The sequence below is a fragment of the Elephantulus edwardii genome, unplaced genomic scaffold (genome assembly GCF_000299155.1).
Source record: "Elephantulus edwardii isolate Elephantulus edwardi_28Jun2011 unplaced genomic scaffold, EleEdw1.0 scaffold00001, whole genome shotgun sequence".
Lineage (NCBI taxonomy): Eukaryota > Metazoa > Chordata > Mammalia > Macroscelidea > Macroscelididae > Elephantulus > Elephantulus edwardii.
In genome coordinates this window covers 25,444,251-25,463,243 of record NW_006399751.1, presented here as the reverse complement: position 1 = coordinate 25,463,243, position 18,993 = coordinate 25,444,251, and the positions used below count along the sequence as shown (strand labels likewise).

Genomic DNA, 18,993 nt, shown 5'->3' with positions numbered 1-18,993 from the left:
CTGCACCCTCCCACCACCATGAGTACACTCCACTGTGCAACCTTAATTCTTACTTCTAACTAAGTTCAACAGCTATTCTTAATGTTGTGGCAGGGTAATATAAATTACCTTGATTTGTTGTTCTGTCACCATATACTCTCAAAAACCCTCACTCATTGCCCTTGAATTGGAACCAACTCATAGCCGACTCTCCAGAGGCCTCTTTCTTCCTATGGACAAGTTGGTGGGTTCAGGTCCCCAAATACTGGGATTGACAGCAACTCCTTACTCACTAGGTTGGACTACCTTGAAATACTTCATGTGAATGTTTTATGTGAATATTTTTGGTTCAGCCAATAAACAGATGTATTAATATCAAAACCCAAATCTTTGTTTTAATTTTATAAAGGCTGAAGAAATCACTTTAACAATTGGTCAAGCATTCGACCTGGCATACAGGAAATTTCTAGAATCTGGAGGAAAAGATGTTGAAACAAGAAAACAGATTGCAGGGTTACAGAAAAGAGTGAGTACACTAAAGTTGTTATTTCCTATTTATGTGATCTAAGTTCAGGGTAAGCTTGCATATCATCAGACATTTGGAAGGCCTGCCATTAAATTTCCCTCCACACTGATTGGAACTGCTTTCACTGTGGTCCTATAATTTTTCATTCCTGATCCCCTGCACAGTTTTTAACCATTTTATATTGAATTCCCACAAGAACTTAGTGTTCTCATGTGACTTTGCTTCACTTCCTGATGCTTCTCATGGGGATCAGAGCAGCAGAAGCAGCAGATGCTGGGTAAGTGGTTTCCCATGCAGATCGGATTCCTTTGTAATTAAATTACACCCTGTCTCCACTCTCTTCAAAATCATCATAAGCAAGCCTCACTGTCTTGCGGTTATACCCTAAGATTATGGGTATAGATTGCACAGTGCAAAAAACATAACCAAGAAATACAAAGTTGAGGCATAGGAACATAAAATTTGCACACACATAAAATGTGCATATAGTTTAATTTAATAATATACATTTCCAGTGGCCTAAAATTGTCCAATATTTTCCAAGTTTTATTAAAAAAAAAAACCCCAACTCTCAAAATGATCAAGTTTTCCCCTGTGCATGATAGAGTATCTATGTATTTTAAGTAGTAACATGAAATTCTGCTTATTAGTGTAGACAAAATTGTGGCCAATATTATGCAAGAATTAATTTCTGAATGTCACTTATTAATAATTTGATTTTTAGATCCAAGACTTAGAAACAGAAAATACAGAACTCAAAAACAAAGTACAAGATTTGGAAAACCAGTTAAGAGTCACTCAAGTTTCAACAACTCCAGTAAGTATTTATGGATATTTTTGTATCCCTGACTTCGCAATACTTCAAATAAAAATCCACAAATTGTCATTAATGATTGATAGAAAAAAATGGGTGATAAACAAGTTAATAAAAGATAAAAGTACATAGGTAGTTCACACCAGAGACTTTCCACTTTACTGCTTCACTTTTGTTTTCTAAAAGAATTCAGTCCTCAGTTTGGTTAATAAATATTTATATGTAAAAAAAAATATTTATATGTGGCATAGTCTTTCTTTTAGTCCAATTGATTACTATTTAAGATTAGATTTAGTGACCTATGCTTACTATAGCCTGAAATCTGAAATAGTGAACTTCAGTATAGGAAGTGGGCTGTAATAGACCAGATATGGATTTATTATTTTATAAAACAGGATTTCTTATGGAAAATTACACAATTATATTTCAGGCACGCATAGCATTCAGATACTTATAGATAAATTCCTTTTTTTGTTACTATAATTTTAAAATTATTTGCTAGTATTATAAGCAGTGCTGTAGTACTCTGTTCTGACTTGGAATTTTTCTACCTTTTTTTGAGGAGAGGGTAAGATTTAAAACAATAGGGGTTTTTAAGACAAAATATATTTAGAATCTCTTTTTTTTAAAAAAAATTTATTGGTCTTCATATAATAGTTCCTTTATGTTTCATCCATATACATTGGGTGTTGATTTTTTTTTATTATACTCGTTTATTTACAAAATTTTAATACATTGTTTTCCAGAAGAGATTCTTCTAATTTCCCTCATCTCCCATCCATCAAATTGTACAACTACATGATTAATCTCCTCCTCCCCCTTCAAACTCGTGCAGTATTGGTTTTATACAGTATTTGTCCTTGTGGGACTGAGTTAGTTCACTCAGCAAAATGCTCTCCAATCCCTCCCAAGTTAGGTAATAATTTACAAAATCATTGCTCCTGTGTGCTGCATACAATTCCATTGTGTGAATGTACCATAATTTCTCAGTCCATTTTTTTGTGGTTGGACATTTGTGCTGTTTCCATGTTCTTGTGATGGTGAATAATGCTGCTGTGAACATTGGTGTACAAGTCTCTATTTGGGCCTCAGTTCTCATTTTCTGTTTGAATAATTTTTGTTACTGATATTCTCCATGTACATTAGAATACTATTTTTGGTTTGAGTACCATCAAGTGGGAACCAATCCATAGCTGATCCTCCATTGATTTTCAGAGGCAATGAACCACATGCAAGGCAATTGCCCATCCATCTCCTGTGAAGCAACTGGTGGATTCAAACTGCATGACTTTGGGATTTCAGTGCAGCTACTTATCACTAAGCCATCAGGGCTCTCAGTATATTAGAATATGCATCTTAAAAATAGTTCATGTTTAACTTAAAGCATAATATTAAAGAGCTTGAGTGAAGCAGTGGTTAAAACATTAGACTGCTAGTCAAAATAGCAGTAGTTGAAGCCTATTGGTCACTCCACAGATGATGTGGCAATTTGCCTCTGTGAAGATTGTAACTTGTCCTGTATAATCACTTAGATAGCTATATGTAGCATAGTGAGCATGATACTATGAACTGAAACACAGTTTTGATATTATCAAAGAGCTACCTGAATAAATATTGTTGTTAGCTGTTTTTTATAAATCCATTTTGGCTTAATACCTTGGCTAACCCAATGAAAATGTTTTCACTCCTAATTTTTTTTATGTCTTTACTGCTTCAATACCTCATCACTGTTGAATATTTTAAAAAACATTTTATTATTATTCATTTTAATGACAATTTATAGAGACTTTGGATTTCCATTCATTCATTGTTAAAGATTACTTTTATAAGAAGTTGCTTTCAGACTTTGAAACTTCTTGTGTCCTGGAAACAGATCAAAAACATACTTTCTTTAAACTCAACTTTTAGCTTCCATTTGTTGTTGTTAGGTGCCATCAAGTACAGATAATAGTAACCCTGTGAACAACAGAGCTGAGCCCTGTCCTATCCTGTGCCATCCTCAAGCCCATTGCAGAAGTCACTAATTAATCCATCTGCTTGAGGGTCTTCCTCTCTTTCACTAACCCGCCACCTTACCCAGCTTAATGGCCCTCTACAAAGAATATTCTCTCCCAATTACATGCCCAAAGTTCATGAGTTAAGCTTGGTCATCTTTGCCTTCAAGGAGCACTCTGGCTGTACTTTCTCTAAGACATATCTGTTCTTTTGTTAGTCCATAGGATATTCAGTACTCTTCTCCATCACCACACTCAAAAGCATCAATTCTTCTGTCATCCTTGTTCATTGTCCACCTCTCAGATGCATAGCGGGTATTTGAAAAGTATATGAACTTCAATCAGGTATGTTTTGGTCTTTAGACTAACATCATTGCTTCTCAGGGCTTTGGAGAGATTCCTGACAACAGATTTTCTCGATGCTTTACGTATCTAGATCTGCTAACTGCTGGTACCAAAGGAGTTGCCAATGAATCCAAGTAAGATAAGATTGTTGATAATTGTAATCTTCTCTTCATCTATCATGATGTTGCCCATTGGCCCAATGGTGAGCTTTCTTGATGTTGAGATGTAAAATCCATGTTAAAAGCATCAGTCCTTGGTCCTCTGAAGCTGGTGTTTCAGATCCTCCTCACTTTCAGCAAGCAAAGTTATGTCATTTGCATAATGTTGGTTGTTGATGAATCTTCTTCTAATCCTGATGCCACATTCTTCTTCAAAAAGCCCTGCTTCTCAAATGATTTTCTCAGATACAGATTGAACAGGTATGGAGAAAGAATAGTGCCCTTATGCATACCTTTCTTGCTTGTAAATCATTTAGTGTTCCTTTGCTCTGTTCAGACAGCCTCTTGGTCTAGGTATAGGTTTAGTATAAACATAATATTTTGGAATTTTCAGTCTTCTCAGAATGTTAGCCTTAGTTTGCTATGATCCACTTAGTCAAATGTCTTTTTATAGTCAATAAAACACAAATAGACATTTTTCTAACATTCCCTACTTTCAGCCACTATTTGTCTGATATCAGTATTTATATCCTTGGTTCTATGACATCTTCTAAACCCAGTCTGAACTTCTGACAATTTACTATTAATGTACTATTCTAACCAATTTTGGATGATTTTCAGCAATATTTTGTATGCATATAATATTGTTTAATAATTTCCAAATTCAGTTGGATCTTTGGGAATGGAAACTAATACAGATCTCTTCCACTCGTTGGCCAGCGAGCTGTCTTCCACATTTCCTGGCACAGACTGGTGAGCACGTCTAGGACTGCATCTTTGGGTTGGAACATGTCAGTTGGTATTTCACTGAGTCCTGAGGTCTTATTTTTGCCATTGTCTTCAGTACAGTTTATACTTCTTCCCTTATCACCACTGGACCACTGGCTATTTTTTACAAGGTACTACCTGAAATATTTCAGTGCTGACCAGTTCTTTTGTGTACAGTCATTCTGTGTCTTCCTTCTATCTTCTTTTGATGCTTCGTGAGTCATTCAAGATTTTCCTCATAGCATCTCTCCATAGTATAACATGAGGCTTGAGTTTGTTTTTCAGTTCTTTCAACTTGAGGAATGCCAAGTGGGTTTTTCCTTTTTTTATTCTCCAACTATTTTTTTATAATACTTTCTCTTCTCAGGCTGCCCTATGAAAACTTGTGTTCATCACTTTTACTTCAGCATGACTTCCATTTGGTTCAGCTTCTCGATGCTCTAGGGTGATTTGCAGAGTCAAGTTGACTCGGGGAGGGTGCAGCCAGGGTTGGTCAGAGCACAATATGCACCTGAGAGCAGCAGCCAGGCTGGGCCAGGCTGGCATTTCTGAGAGTGTCTTGGTGAACTTACATGGTTACCAAGTTAGCTTCAGAAATGTGAAAAGGGTCAATAGAGAGGAAGACATGGCCTTTGATTCAGCTCCTTTGACCTTCTGAATGAAATGAAAGAATGAGTGGTACTATTCAAATGATACACAGTCTATGAGCATATTAATTTATTTGGCAGTTCTCGTTAATTTCGTACATTTTTGAAAGTCTTCCCGCACTGCCCCCTGGAATCTTCTGTTCAGTTCCTTAGTGTGTTGATTTCTTCCCTTTGCTTTGGCTTCTCGGCGCTCTAGTGCAGTATTTGGAGTTTCTTCTGACATCCATCTTGGTCTTTTCATCCTCCACTGTCTTTGTAATGACTTTTTGCATTCTTTCTGGATAATATTCTTTATATCCTCCCACAGCTCGTCCAGTCTTCACTCATTAATGTCCAAGGCCTCAATCCTGTTCCTGACATGGTGTTGAAATTCAGGTGGAATAGACTGAAGGTCAAATTTTGGTTCCTGTGGACTTGATTTTATTTTCCTCAGCATCAGCTTGAACTTGCATATGAGTAGTTGGTGGTCTGTTCCACAATCAGCACCTGACCTAGTTTTCACAGCTGATACTGAGCTTCTCCAGCAATTCTTTCCACAGATGTAATCAATCTCATGCCTATGCATACTGTCAGGTGAAATCCATGTGTGTAGCCTGCATTTGTGTTTCTTATAAAATGCATTTGCAAGAAATAAGTCATTGATTGTGCAAAATTATATCATTCTATCTCATGTTTTATTTCTATCACCAAGTCCATGTTTTCCAACTGCTGAACCTTCTTTACTATTCCCAACATTTGCAGTCATCAGAACAGAGCAAGGAAACGCTGATTCAAAATTTGGAAGGTGTGCATCCAGGATGTGTCCTATCTTTTCAATCTTTATATGGAACAGATTATCTGGGAGGCTGGGCTCTGTAAGAAGTGTGGCATCAAGATTCGAGGTAGATTCACCACCAATCTGCATCATGCAGATGGCACAACCCTGCTTGCTGAAGCTGAGGAGGACCTCAGCGTTTGCTAAAGAACGTCAAGGACTGCAGCCTTCAATATAAATTGAAGCTCAACATCAAGAAAACAAAGATTCTCATCACTGGGCCGATTGACAGCATCATGATGAATGATGAAGAGATTGAGATTGTTGACAGCTTCAGTTTGCTTGGCTCTACAGTCTACACTTGGTATCAGCAACCAGGAAATTAAAAGACGAATTGCATTGGGAAACTCTGCTGTTGGAGACCTCTCCAAAGTATGAAGAGCAGTGATGTCAGTTTGGAAGTTAAGGTGCACCTGATATAGGCCATGGTCTTTGCAATTACTTGCTATGCATCAGAGAGCTGGACAGTGACTAGGGATGTTAGAAGGAGAGTTGATGCCTTTGAGCTTTGGTGCTGGAGAAGAGTATTGAATATATCATGGACTGCTAGGAAAACAAACAAGTTCATCCAGGAGAGGGTGAAGCCAGGCTGCTCCTTGGAGGCAAGGATTATGAAGCTCCATCTGACATACTTTGGACGGGTTTCAAAGTGGGATCATTCCTTGGAGAGGGATATCACTCTTGGGAGGGTTGAGGGACAGCTCAGGAGAGGAAGATCCTCGATAAGATGAATTGTTTCTGTCACTGGGGTAATGGAGATAGACGTGTCAAAGACACTAAGACAGGCAAGGGATAGAGCAGGGTTTAGGGCTGTTGTACATTGGGTCTCTATGAGTCGCAGGAGACTCAACAGTACATAAGAGCAACCATTTAGATATCATATTTATGGGTCATATTTTTTTAAAATCCTTTTCACATTTTCTGTTTCTTGATTAGAGATTTTAATCTATTAACATTCAATGTAATATGGAAAAATTTTGTTTCCTTTTTGGTTTTTCTGGTATAAATGGTTTATTTGATGTTCTTATTGTACTGAATTCTTTTTTATGTAGATTTTACTTTCCTTTTGTTACTGCTTTTTGTGTTTACTGTGTCTTTTCTTTTTATTTATTTTGTGGAGTGAGATTATTAATTTCTTTTTCATTACTTAAAGGTCTATTTTTACCATCATACTGTTTTTTAAAAATCTGTTATATATTGAAATTGCCTTATTATTATGTCTTAAACTGAGTTGGCAAAAGTATAATGAACTCCTGTAGCTCTGATTGTTGTCTGATGTTGTTGGTTTTCTGTATGGGGGAAATTCTTTAATATTTCATGTAGGACTGGTGTTGATTTAACAAAATATTTTTAATTTCTGCTCATCTGAGAATGTCCTAATTTAGTCTTCATTTTTTCATGATGGTTTTGCTAGATATAGAATTCTTGGATTATAGTTCTTTCCTTTTTGTTGTTGTTTTTGTTGATTGCCTTCAAGTTGAGCATGACTCATAGCGACCCTATGACCAAAAGACTTGAAGCCCCTCTACAACTATTGACATTTATCAAAGTTCATAGAGTTTCTGGAGACATGTTGTTTAGGAAATGGATGCTACTCCTGCTTCCAAACCTGTCGTAGTATGATATTGTTTTTATGTGCCATTGAATCACATGTGACGTATAGCAGTCGTATGTACAGCAGCTCTGAACCCTTCCCTGTCCTGAGTCAGTCTTATTAACTCTGACACACCAACCCCTTCCCCCTGCCCATCACCACAGTCACTGTATCAGCCCATCTTATCCCTGGTTGCCCTCTCTGTGCTGTCCGTCCACTCTTCCGAGCATGATGGCCTTCTCCAAGGACCAATCTCTCCTGGCCACCTGCCCAAAGTAAGTGAGACAGAGCTTCAAAATCCTAGCCTCCAAGGAGAGACTTGGTTTCACCATCTCCAAGACAGACCTATTTGTTTTCTTAGCAGTACATGGTATGTTCAATACGCTTCTCTAGCACAACTTGAAGGTATCTATTCTTCTGTCATCCTTAGTCATTGTCCAACTCTCTGAAGCATAACAAGTAATTGAGAAGACCATGGCCTAGATTAGGAACACCTTTGCATCTAGACTGACATCGTTGCTCTTCAGCACGCCTATGATAGATATTAAACATGACAGCAATTCGTCGTTTGATTTCCTGACTGCTGAAGGTTATAATTGTTAACAACCTCAATCTCTTCTTCATCTAACATAGCTCTGCCAATTGGCGCAGTTGTGAGAATCTTTGTCTTCTTAATGTTGAGCTTCAATCCATATTGAAGACTACAGTCCTTGGCCTTTTGCAGCAAGTGCTTCAGGTCCTCCTCAGTTTCAGCAAGCAAGGTTGTGTCATCTGCATATTGTAGATTGTTAATGATTCTTCCTCCAATCCTGATACCACACTCTTCCTCATAAAGCGCCGCTTCCCAAATTCTTTGTTCTGCATTCAGTTTGAAAAGGTAGTGAGACGGGATGCATCCCTGACACACTCCTTTCCTGATTTTGAACCATGCAGTGTTTCTTTGCTCCATTTTGATGATTGCTTCTTGGTCCAAGTATAGGTTTTGTATAAGCATGATAAAGTCCTCCAAGATTCCCATTTTCTTCAAGGTTAGCCAGAATTTATTGTGATCCACACAGTCTAATGCCTTTGCATTGTCAATGAAACATAAATAGACATTCTTCTGGTCTGTCTGCTCACTGCCAAGATCCATTTGACATTGGCAATAATGCTCCTAGTGCCACAACCTCTTTTAAACTCAGCCGGTATTTCTGGTAGTTCTCTGTCAATGTACTATTCAAGTTTTTTCTGGATCTTCAGCAGGATTTTGCAAGTGTGTGATTTTTATTAGTGATATTGTTTGATAATTTCTACACTCCGTCAGATCAACTTTTTTTGGAATGAGAATAAATATGGATCTCTTCCAGTCTGTTGCCCAAGTCGTTGTCCTCCAGATTTATGGCATAGTTAGTAAGACATGCAGGGCAGCATGTATTTGCTGAAGTACGTCAATTACTATTCCATCAATTCCTGGGGCCTTATTTTTTGCAAAGTCCTTCAGAGCACCCTGCACTTCCTCCTTCATTACCATTGCTTCTTGCTCGTATGTTATTTCTTGAAATTCTTCTGTGTTAATAAATTCTTTCTGTGACTCTATTTTTCCTTCCATCTACTTTTAATGCATCCTGCCCATAGCATCCTTAAACATTGCAACTCATGGCTTGAATTTATTCTTTAGTTCTTTCAGCTTAAGAAATGCTGAACGAATTTGGCCCTTTTGACTCCTTTTCTGACTCCAGCTCCTTGCACATTTCATTACAATATTTTGCCTTTTCTTCCTGAGCAGCCCTTTGAAATCTTCTATTCAGCTCCTTAATGTCTTGATTTCTTCCCTTTGCTTTGGCTTCTTCGTGCTTGAGTGCAATATTCAGAGTCTCTTCTGACATCTTTTTTGGTCTTTTTTTTCTTCTTCTTTCTTACTAGAGACTTTTTGCATTCTTCATGAACAATATTCTTGATATCCTCCCACAGTTCATCTAGTCTTCATTCATTAGTGTTCAAGACCTCAAACCTATTCCTGAGTTGGTTTTAAATTCATGGGAGACAGATTCAAGGTCAAATTTTGATTCCTGTGGATATGGTTTAACCTTCTTTAGTTTTAATTTGAACTTGCATATGAGCAGTGGATGGTCTCTTCCACAATCAGCACCTGGCCCAGTTTTTACTGCTGATATTGAACTTCTCCAGTGGTTCCTTCCACAGATGTAATCAATCTGATTCCTATGCATCCTACCCTGTGAAATCCATGTGTATAGCCTACATTTATGATTTTTTTTATAAAAAGGTATTTGCTATGAATAAGTCATTGATTGTACAGAAGTCTATCATTCTATCGCCAGCCTCATTTCTGTCACCAAGTCCATATTTTCCGACTAACTGATCCTTCTTCCTGATTCCCAACTTTTGCATTCTAGTCACCCATTCTTATTAAAGCATCTTGGTTACATGTTCGATCAAATTCTGACTGCAACAGTTGATAGAAATCATCTGTTTCCTCCGCTTTGGCTTTGATTGTAGGTGCATAAATTTGAATGATAATGATATTAACAGGTCTTCCTTGTATGCATATGGATATTCTCATGTCACAATATTGTATTTCAAGATTGATTTAGAATTGGCCTTTTGAACTGTGAAAGCAACCCCATTTTTCCTCACTTTTTCATCTCCAGCATAAGCAACCATATGGTCATGGGATTCAAAATGTCCCATGCCAATCCATCGCATTTCACTAGTACACAATATGTCAGTATTTGTACATTCCATCTATTTCTTTACCGTGTCCAGTTTTCCTACGTTTATACTTCTTTTGTATATATCAGCCCATTGTATTTTTACTTGAAGAGTTTCTGATGAAAAATTAGCACTTTTTCTTATTGAAAATTGTTTGTGGGTGATATTTAGATTTTTGTATGACACACTCAAAAAGTCTTTGTCTTTGAACCTAGAAATTTTATTAGGTATAATTTGTTGACTTTCTTTTGAAATGTATCCTTGATGGGTTACTTTGAACTTTTTGCATGAAAGTATTTCATAGTATTTGAAACGTTTTCTATCATTATTCTTTAAAAATACCTATTTATAGTTTTTCCTCTTGATATCCTCCATATGTACATATTATTATTATGACTTGCTTCCATATAACTCATACACTGTCTTTGTTTTTCTTCTGTTTTTTCCTATTTGTTTTTCATACAGACTATTATCAAGGGTTTTGTCCTCTTGTTTCATTAATTTTTTCCTTTCAGTGTTTGAATACTTTTTTGTCCTTCTATTAGGTTGTTTATTTCTTCTATTGTTAAGATTCTAAATTGTTCATTGTATGTTTATTATTCATTGTTGCTTATGTAATGGTTTTGTTTTTTTACTTTCTCAGTGAATTCTTACATTGTTTTCTAGATTTTCTTTCATTCTCCCTGCCCCTTAATTTCTTGTATCTTTGAAACAATTTTTTAAAGTCTTTATCAGGTAGCTCCATTAACTCTTTTTTTCTTAATGAGCTTCTCTGTCTTTAGTTGGTTTATTACTTGAGTCATTTGCTTGTCTCTTCATGTAATTTGTAGTTGACTACTGTATTTGACATATAATAAGGTTGTGTTTTTACATTCTATTTCTTTATTGACTGTAGATTTGTCTTTATTTTTGTTTTATTTTAGTATATTAGAAGCATAGATTATCCCCTTTCTCTTTCAAACTCACTGTCATCAAACCAAAATTGATTGATATATCTCAGAAGCTGTATATCACATAGGAAGATATTGTCTGCTTTTCCCCCCATGCATAAAAAAGTAGTGTTACCCAGTTGGATGAGTGCCACCCTCTGTGCAGGCACTGGTTGTTGTCATTGTAGTGTTGAGGATCAGTTCATGTGCATATGGCCTGCATGATCAGGTAGGGTCTGGGATGGACGTTACTGCACCTAGGAAGAACATGCTCGCCAACCATGAGGGCATGTGCTGATCCACGTGGCCATTCAATGGGCATGTCATATTAAAACGGAAAGGCAACAGTGAGTGGCATGGGACATGTTAGAAGGAAACTTCTGATTCTTACAGCATGACATTATCACTTAGTGGCAAATTATTGTCTAAATGGATCAGCACAGCCATTAACGAGTATTCCCACTACTAGTTCATAATGGTAATAGTTCTTAGTGGTAAAAGTTGCACTGCAGTGCTGAAGGCATGCAGTTCAAATCCACCAGCTGCTCCACAGGAGATGAATGGGCATCGTTCTCCCTTGCGATTAACTGTCTCTGAACCACTGGAGGGTCAGCTATGAATCTGCTTCAACTTGACGGTGCTCAACAATGAGAACAAGTTCTTAAAGCCCTCCCTTCTTTGTGCTTACCAGAGGTTTCTTGCTTGCCCTCCTATATCTGGAGGCTTCAGTAATTCAACCCAACTCACCTATCTCTGTTATTACGTGCTTGTGTTTCCCTATACTCATTGCTAGATCAGTCCCATTTGTCACCTTCTTAGGGTTCTTTAGACCCCACAGGAATCTTGCCTATCTCATTTCTTTCCATGTTTGCTAATATAATATCTCTGCCTCCGCCTTTGTTTTCCTTTCAATTCTTTCCTGGGCTCCTCACTTGGGGCTGCTGCTTGCTGCTCTCCCAGAATGGTTATATTATGTTGGTCTTACAGGCAAAGCAAAGACAATCCATGAATCTGTTTCCACTCTTTTTCTTCTGTGTCTCTTTCTGCTGGTACGCAAACTCTTCAAAGAGAGAATCCAAAGAGAAATGATTCTTCACAATTGGTCAGCCCAAGAAAAAGTTTGATCCTATGTTGTTGTTATGTACCCATTACATCAACTATGATTCTTAGCAACACTGTGGACAATAGATCTGAACCTTAACCTATCTTGTGCTCTCAATGTCCACTGTATACCTCAAGCCCATTGCCATAGTTACTATGTTGATCCATTTTGTTAAGGGTCTTCCTCTTTATTTACTGACCGTATCTCTTCCTTTTCAAGCATGATGACATTTTATAAGGACTTAATCCTCCTAACAACCTGCTCACTCAAAGTGAGTTAGATTGCTAAGGAGTATCATGGTTGCACTTTTCCCTAGTCATATTTGTTTGCTCTTTTAACAGTCCATAAAATATTCAGTATTCTTCTCCAACATCACGTCTCAAAGGTAGTGATTCTTCTTCTGTCATCTTTCTTCGTTGTACAATTCTTTTAGCAGTCCTTGAGATATTCAATCCTCTAACACCACAGCTCAAAGGCATCAATTCCTCTTAATATACTTTATTCACTGTTTGACTCTCAGATGGAAAATAATGGAAAAGGCCATGGTTGGAGTCAGACTTTAAACTGACATTGTTGCTCTTTAATACCTTGGAGAAGTTCATAACAGCATATTTTTCCCAGTGCAACACTTTTTTTTATTATTATTTCTTGACTTCTGGTACAAAGGATTTTGATTGTGGATCCAAGCAAGATGAAATCATTAACAACTTCAATTTTTTCTCCATTCCCAAAAAATGTGATTCAACAGAATGTGAAAAGTATCAAACAGTATTATTAATATCGTGTGTAAGTAAGATATTACTGTTGATCATCCAAAAATTACTAGAACAGTAAATTGATTGAGAACTACCAGAGTTCAGATTGGGTTTAGAAAAGACCATGGCACCAGAAATATATCTTTGCTGATGTCAGACAGATCTTGACTGAAAACAAAGGATGCCAGAGGAATGTCTATTTGTGTTTTATTGACTAGACAAAGGTATTTGATTGTGTGGTTCATAACAAGCTATGGCTAGCTTTGAAAAGAATGAGAATTGCACAAATCTATACCTAGACTGAGAAACTATTGTCCCAACAGATCAAGGGAACACTCCATGGTTTAAAATTGGGAAAGATGTGTATGTATCAGGACTGTATCCTTTCTCCATACCTATTCAGTTGGTATGCTGAGCAAATTATTTGAGAACCTAGACTTTAGGAAGAATACTGTGGCATTAGGAAAGGAGGAAGACTCAGAAGATTACACACTCTTGTTTGCTGAAAGTGAGGAGACATTGAAACACTTGAGTCAGAGATTCAAGGATTGCAGCCTTTGATTACATCTCAACATCAAGAAGACAAAAATTCTCACCATTGGGTCAACAGATAACATTGTTATAGATGGAGAAAAGATTTCATCTTGTTTGGATCCATAATGAACATCCTTGGTACCAGCAGTCAGATCAGGACACATAGAATTGCAAAAGTCTTCTGTCAGGGATCTTTCCAAAGTCTTGAAGTAAAATGTTAAAGACTTAGTTAAAGACAGTACACCTGATTCAAGCAACAGTCTTTCCAGTCACTTGCTGTGCATCTGATGACCAATTGGTAAATAAGGATGACAGAAGAAGAATCAGTGCATTTGAGTTGTAGTGTTGGAGTACAGAATATCCCATTTACTGCCAAAAGAACCAACAGATTTGTCTTAAAGAAAGTGCAAGGAGAGTGCTTCTTGGAGGTAAGGGCATGTTTTAGACATACTGTTAGGAAAGTTTATTCCTTGGAAAGGGACATCAGGTTGGAAGGGTAGAAGGTCATCAAAGGAGAGGATGACTCTGAATGAGAGGAGTGATATAGTGTCTGTAGCAATGGATTCAAATGATTTCTAATTATATCTTTATATAGATAGTACAGGATAGGACACGATTCTAATCTGTTCTTCATAGGGTCATTATGAGTTGTGCTTGACTTAACAACACTTAACAACAATAATATCATGGAGTTACCTACCAGCCCAGTGATAAAGATTTTTGTTTCCTTGAGGGTGAGACATAGTCCATATTAAAAGCTGTAGTCCTTGACCTTCTGCAGCAAGTGTTTCAGGTCCTCCTCTGTTTCAGCAAACAGGATTGTGTGATCTACATAATTCTGGTTGTTGATGAGTCTTCCTCCAATCCTGATGCCACATTCCTCCTCATAGAACCTAACCTCCTGGATGATCTGTTCTGCAGTTAGATTGAAAAGACACATCCCTGGCATATACCTTTTTCAATTTTGAACCATGCAGTATTTTCTTGCTCTATTCTGATGACTGCCTCCTGGTCCAAGTATAGGTTTCACATAAGCACAATCAAGTGTTCTGGGATTCCAGATTTTCTCAGAGTCTGCCGCAGTTTGCTGTGATCCACACAGTAAAATGCCTTTGCATAGTTAATGAAGCACAGATAGACATTCCTTTAATACTCTGCTTTTGGCCAAGATCCATCTAACATTAGTTATAATATCCCTAGTACTAGGGCCTCTTATAAACCCAGACTGCACAACTGGCATTTCTCTGTTGATACTGTTCCAGTTGTTTTGGAATAATTTTCAGCAGAATCTTGCTTGCATGTGATATTAATGATATTGTTTGATTATTTTCAAGAAAAAAAGTGGTAAGAACTCAAAAATAATAATTGAGTATCTGTTACACAGGGAAATCGTTTGAAGGCACCCAATCTTCTAATAACAAAGTGCAGTAATGTTTAGAGAGTATGACCCTTTGATTTGTATTAAATCATATATTAAATAATGAAGCACAGTAAAACAAAATGTTCTCGGTGGAAAATTTTGTATTTTAACAAGCATCACTATGTAAATAAAGATGGAGGTACATTCTTCTATTCTCCTTACAGGTTCACTGAGAAAATATTATCTTTGTGGGTGACCCATCAGTCATGTGTGTGTTACATGTAACAATCTAAATTTGTTGTGATGATTTAAAATGAAATAATTTTAGGTTAAATTTTTAATAAATATTTTCAAGAACTTGGCAAACTGTCAGCGTTTTGTAGTATTCACAAATCCTTAATGTGTTCTAAATTCTCTTTAAGGTATCACCAACTTTTTATATATATGGAAAGTGAAGCCACTGTAACATTGTACTTTCAACATTTGTAGATTACCATTCATTTAAAATATGTCTTTACAGGAAGTTTACATGTTTCCTGGTTATTACTCTAATCGTGAGTTATTTCCTGGTAACAAAATAGCCATTCATAGAGCTCATGTTGCATACCTTTAACACTGAGATTGTAAAAATGTCTGTGCTCATTTTAGAATTTGGGTCTTTTTATAAATATATGCAGTCATTTAGATACACTGAGAAATTTCCATTACTTGACTGTGCTGTTTGCTTTTTTGCTGTGTTCTAGTGGTTTGGCAATAGATTAGAGGTTGGGTTTTCCACCATTTGGTACTAATTATCTAGGAACAATCTGATTTCCATTTATTATATTCACATGGTTGTATTGCCTATATTTATATTAGAAAAAGGGTCTGTTTTGCCCTTCTAGCCTCGTAAAGGCCTTCAGAAGATTGTTCCCTTGTATGATGTGGGCATAGCAAGTTAAATCAAACTATTCCTCTTGATGCTTACATCTGAGTGCTTACATTTTCTTTTTTCTGGCTGTAGAAGATTTTAACCAAATCAGACTACTGCCAGGAAATGAGTAAAATTGTAGTCCTGAGAAATACTGGACTTTTCTTGCTGAGGGTTTTTTGTTTGTTTGTTTGTTTTGTTTTTTTAAAACCCTTTCAATTAAACCCAGTGTTACTGGTTAAATTTCTACCTTTACTTACTCATCTGTGCAACTACTGATTAGATTTGATAGGGCAATTATAACCTAAAATGTGTACTTCTTTGTGGTTTAACAAGCATGCCTGTTTATCTTTTCCTGGAATTTTCTCAACTTCTATTGAAGTCAGATAGAACAGGGAAGAACACATTGTGAAAACTGAATTATACAACAAGTCAAATGTGAATCTTTAAACAATGGCATACATGATAAGCATGAACATTGATTTTAAAACATCTGGTAACCACAAAGATGATTACCTATATACAATTTCACTATCATAATTATTAGTTACACAAGAGATGATTCTAAAGAATAAACCTTGTCTGATGATAAAAGCTCTATGTTCTAATTTTAGTTCTGATTATGAGTACCTCTGGATTCTTGATTCTGTTTTCCTTTTTTCTTGCTAAACATTTATTATCCACTTAACAGTCAATATTTTTATAAGACTTATACGTCTAAGAATTAACAGGCCAATAAAAATAAACTTCGTCAAGTCAGTTTATACTCGTACAAGACTCTGCCTGGTCCTATGTCTACCTCAGAATAACTTCTGTGCTTTAACTGGTTGTGGCAGCCACTGTCCATCTTCTTGTCCTTCACAGGGTCTCCTGTGGTAAGGAGTTGTACTGCCAGTTTGAAGACATTCCATTCAAGTTCACCAGCTACTCCATAGGAAAAGGATTTGCTAGCCCCTTCCATGCAGCTTACAGCCTCTGAACACTCACTTGAGGGTCAGCTATGGATCAATTCTGATTTGACAGCCTATAACAACTGCTTTACCGAGAATGATGTGTGATATCTTTCAGCAGAGAATAGCCCCTTCTGAAAACATGCCAAGAGTGTGTGAAGCCAAGCCCTCTCCATCCTTGTTTCCTGGTAACATGTTGGGTGGACTTTTTCCAAGACAGATTTGTTTGCTTTTTTGGCAACCTACTCATTATTCTTTTCCAACACTACAATTCAAAGGCATTGATTTTTATTAGGTCTTATTGTCAGACTTATGCATGCATGTTAGGTGATAGAAAATACCATACTTGGAACAAGTGCACCTCAGACTTCAAAGTGACATACTTACTCTAAAGGCATAACACTTTAAAGAGATATTTTACAGCAATTTTGGCCAATTCAATTTGTCCTTTATTTTTTGACTGCTTCTGCCATGGGCATTGATTATAGATTCAAGGAAAAGGAAATTTTTGACAATTCCATTTTCCCCAAGTTACTGAGGTATTACTTATTGGCCCAATTGTGAGGATTTTTGCTTTATTTTGAAGTGTAAATCATACTTAAGACTGTGTTTATAGAAGTCAAGAAATTAAATAAATTTGTGACTTTGCAAGTTCTAAATTCATTAAATTGACACTTGTAAATTATACTGTTATTTTAAAGGGAACACTGAAAATGTGTCATCAAAATGAACATTACAGTATAAGTTAACTTGATAAAATAGAAAGATATGCCAGAATTATTTTCTCCATTTTGTTCCTTCACCTTCAATGTTATTTTATAGTAAATGAATACTTTCTCAACTCAGAAAATTTAATTTAGGTGTTCCTGTCTGTATGAGAAAGACAACTTTAAAAGCATTTACTTTTAATTTCTTAAAAGATTTATAAATTATATTTTAATGAACATAGAATACTTTAATCTTGGAGTTGTTTTACATTTTAAAAATAAAAAATTTCTATTGCAAATAGAAGTACATTTTCAGTATTTGTGTCATTATAAATTCTTCTACAGCTATAACTACAGTTTTGGTTTTTTTTTAGGCAATTATGATGTTTGTTTAAATGTACTTAATACTGATTTTTTTGTTATATACTGTTGTGTCGACTGCAACTTCTAGAGATCCTATGCACAATAGCTCTGAACTCTGCCCTATCCTGAGCCAATCTAACTGCTTCCAACACAACTACGAGAACCCACTGATATATTTTAAACTATTTTACAACATCTTACAGTATAAATACTACACATGGATAGCTTTAACAAAGCAAAGTATTTTCTCTGTTATTTTAGGAGGTTAGATGTCTAAATTTAGGGTGTCTGCTCTAGGGGAAAGCTTTCCTTCAGCTCTGAAGGAAAGTCTTTGTCTCCTTTCCACATCTGTGGGCCTGGCAATCCCTGGAGATCTCCACGTGTCTTGGCCTTCACCTCTGTTGAGGAAACACTCACCTAGGGGCCTGATTCCAAAGGAAATGCTTCATTTCTAACTCCTGTTCTGGTTTGGGGCCTTTTCTCTCACCTCTTTACTCCCCATCTCTGCTTGCTTTTTCTTTTATCTCCTATAATAGGTGTTGCAGGTCGTATCCGAGGGGAACTCCCGTTATATTTGATAAGGGATATGACCACATTAAGGGGGGTACATCTCACCCCAGTTGCCTTATAAATGATTGATCATAACCAATCACTTCATGGGTTATATCATTATATGATTGCCAGACGGTATCTTTATGTTATTGGCAAACCACTGAGAATTATAGCTCCACCAAGTTGACACATAATTTTAGAAGACACAATTCAATCCATTGTAGACACCCATAAAAGATTTTTCTAATATGACACCATTTTATCCGGGAGTTTTAGTCAACTTCTTATCCTGTTGAAATATGCCCATGTATTCAGATATGCTCAATTTAACTCCCTGAAAATGCACTATTGAATTTCTAGGCTTGAATGATTATGCTAAGAATCACCAGCTTAAATGTGAGCAGGTAACAAATATGACACGAATGTGTGAAATAGGATCTTTTGTTTTGTTTGTTTTTTACTATTTTTTAAAATTTTATTTTA

The 18,993-nt window shown here is 36.5% G+C and overlaps 1 protein-coding gene across 3 annotated transcripts in view; it reads left to right on the top strand.

Moving 5' to 3' along the window:
- The window catches only part of GULP1 (GULP, engulfment adaptor PTB domain containing 1), a 147,491-nt gene that overhangs the window by 108,566 nt on the left and 19,932 nt on the right, over window positions 1–18,993 (top strand). For all 3 annotated transcript variants that reach the window (XM_006878767.1, XM_006878765.1, XM_006878766.1), the window contains 2 exons: window positions 389–505; window positions 1,230–1,322. In XM_006878767.1, the coding sequence (XP_006878829.1) occupies window positions 389–505; window positions 1,230–1,322 (210 nt within the window). The remainder of the gene's footprint in view (window positions 1–388; window positions 506–1,229; window positions 1,323–18,993) is intronic.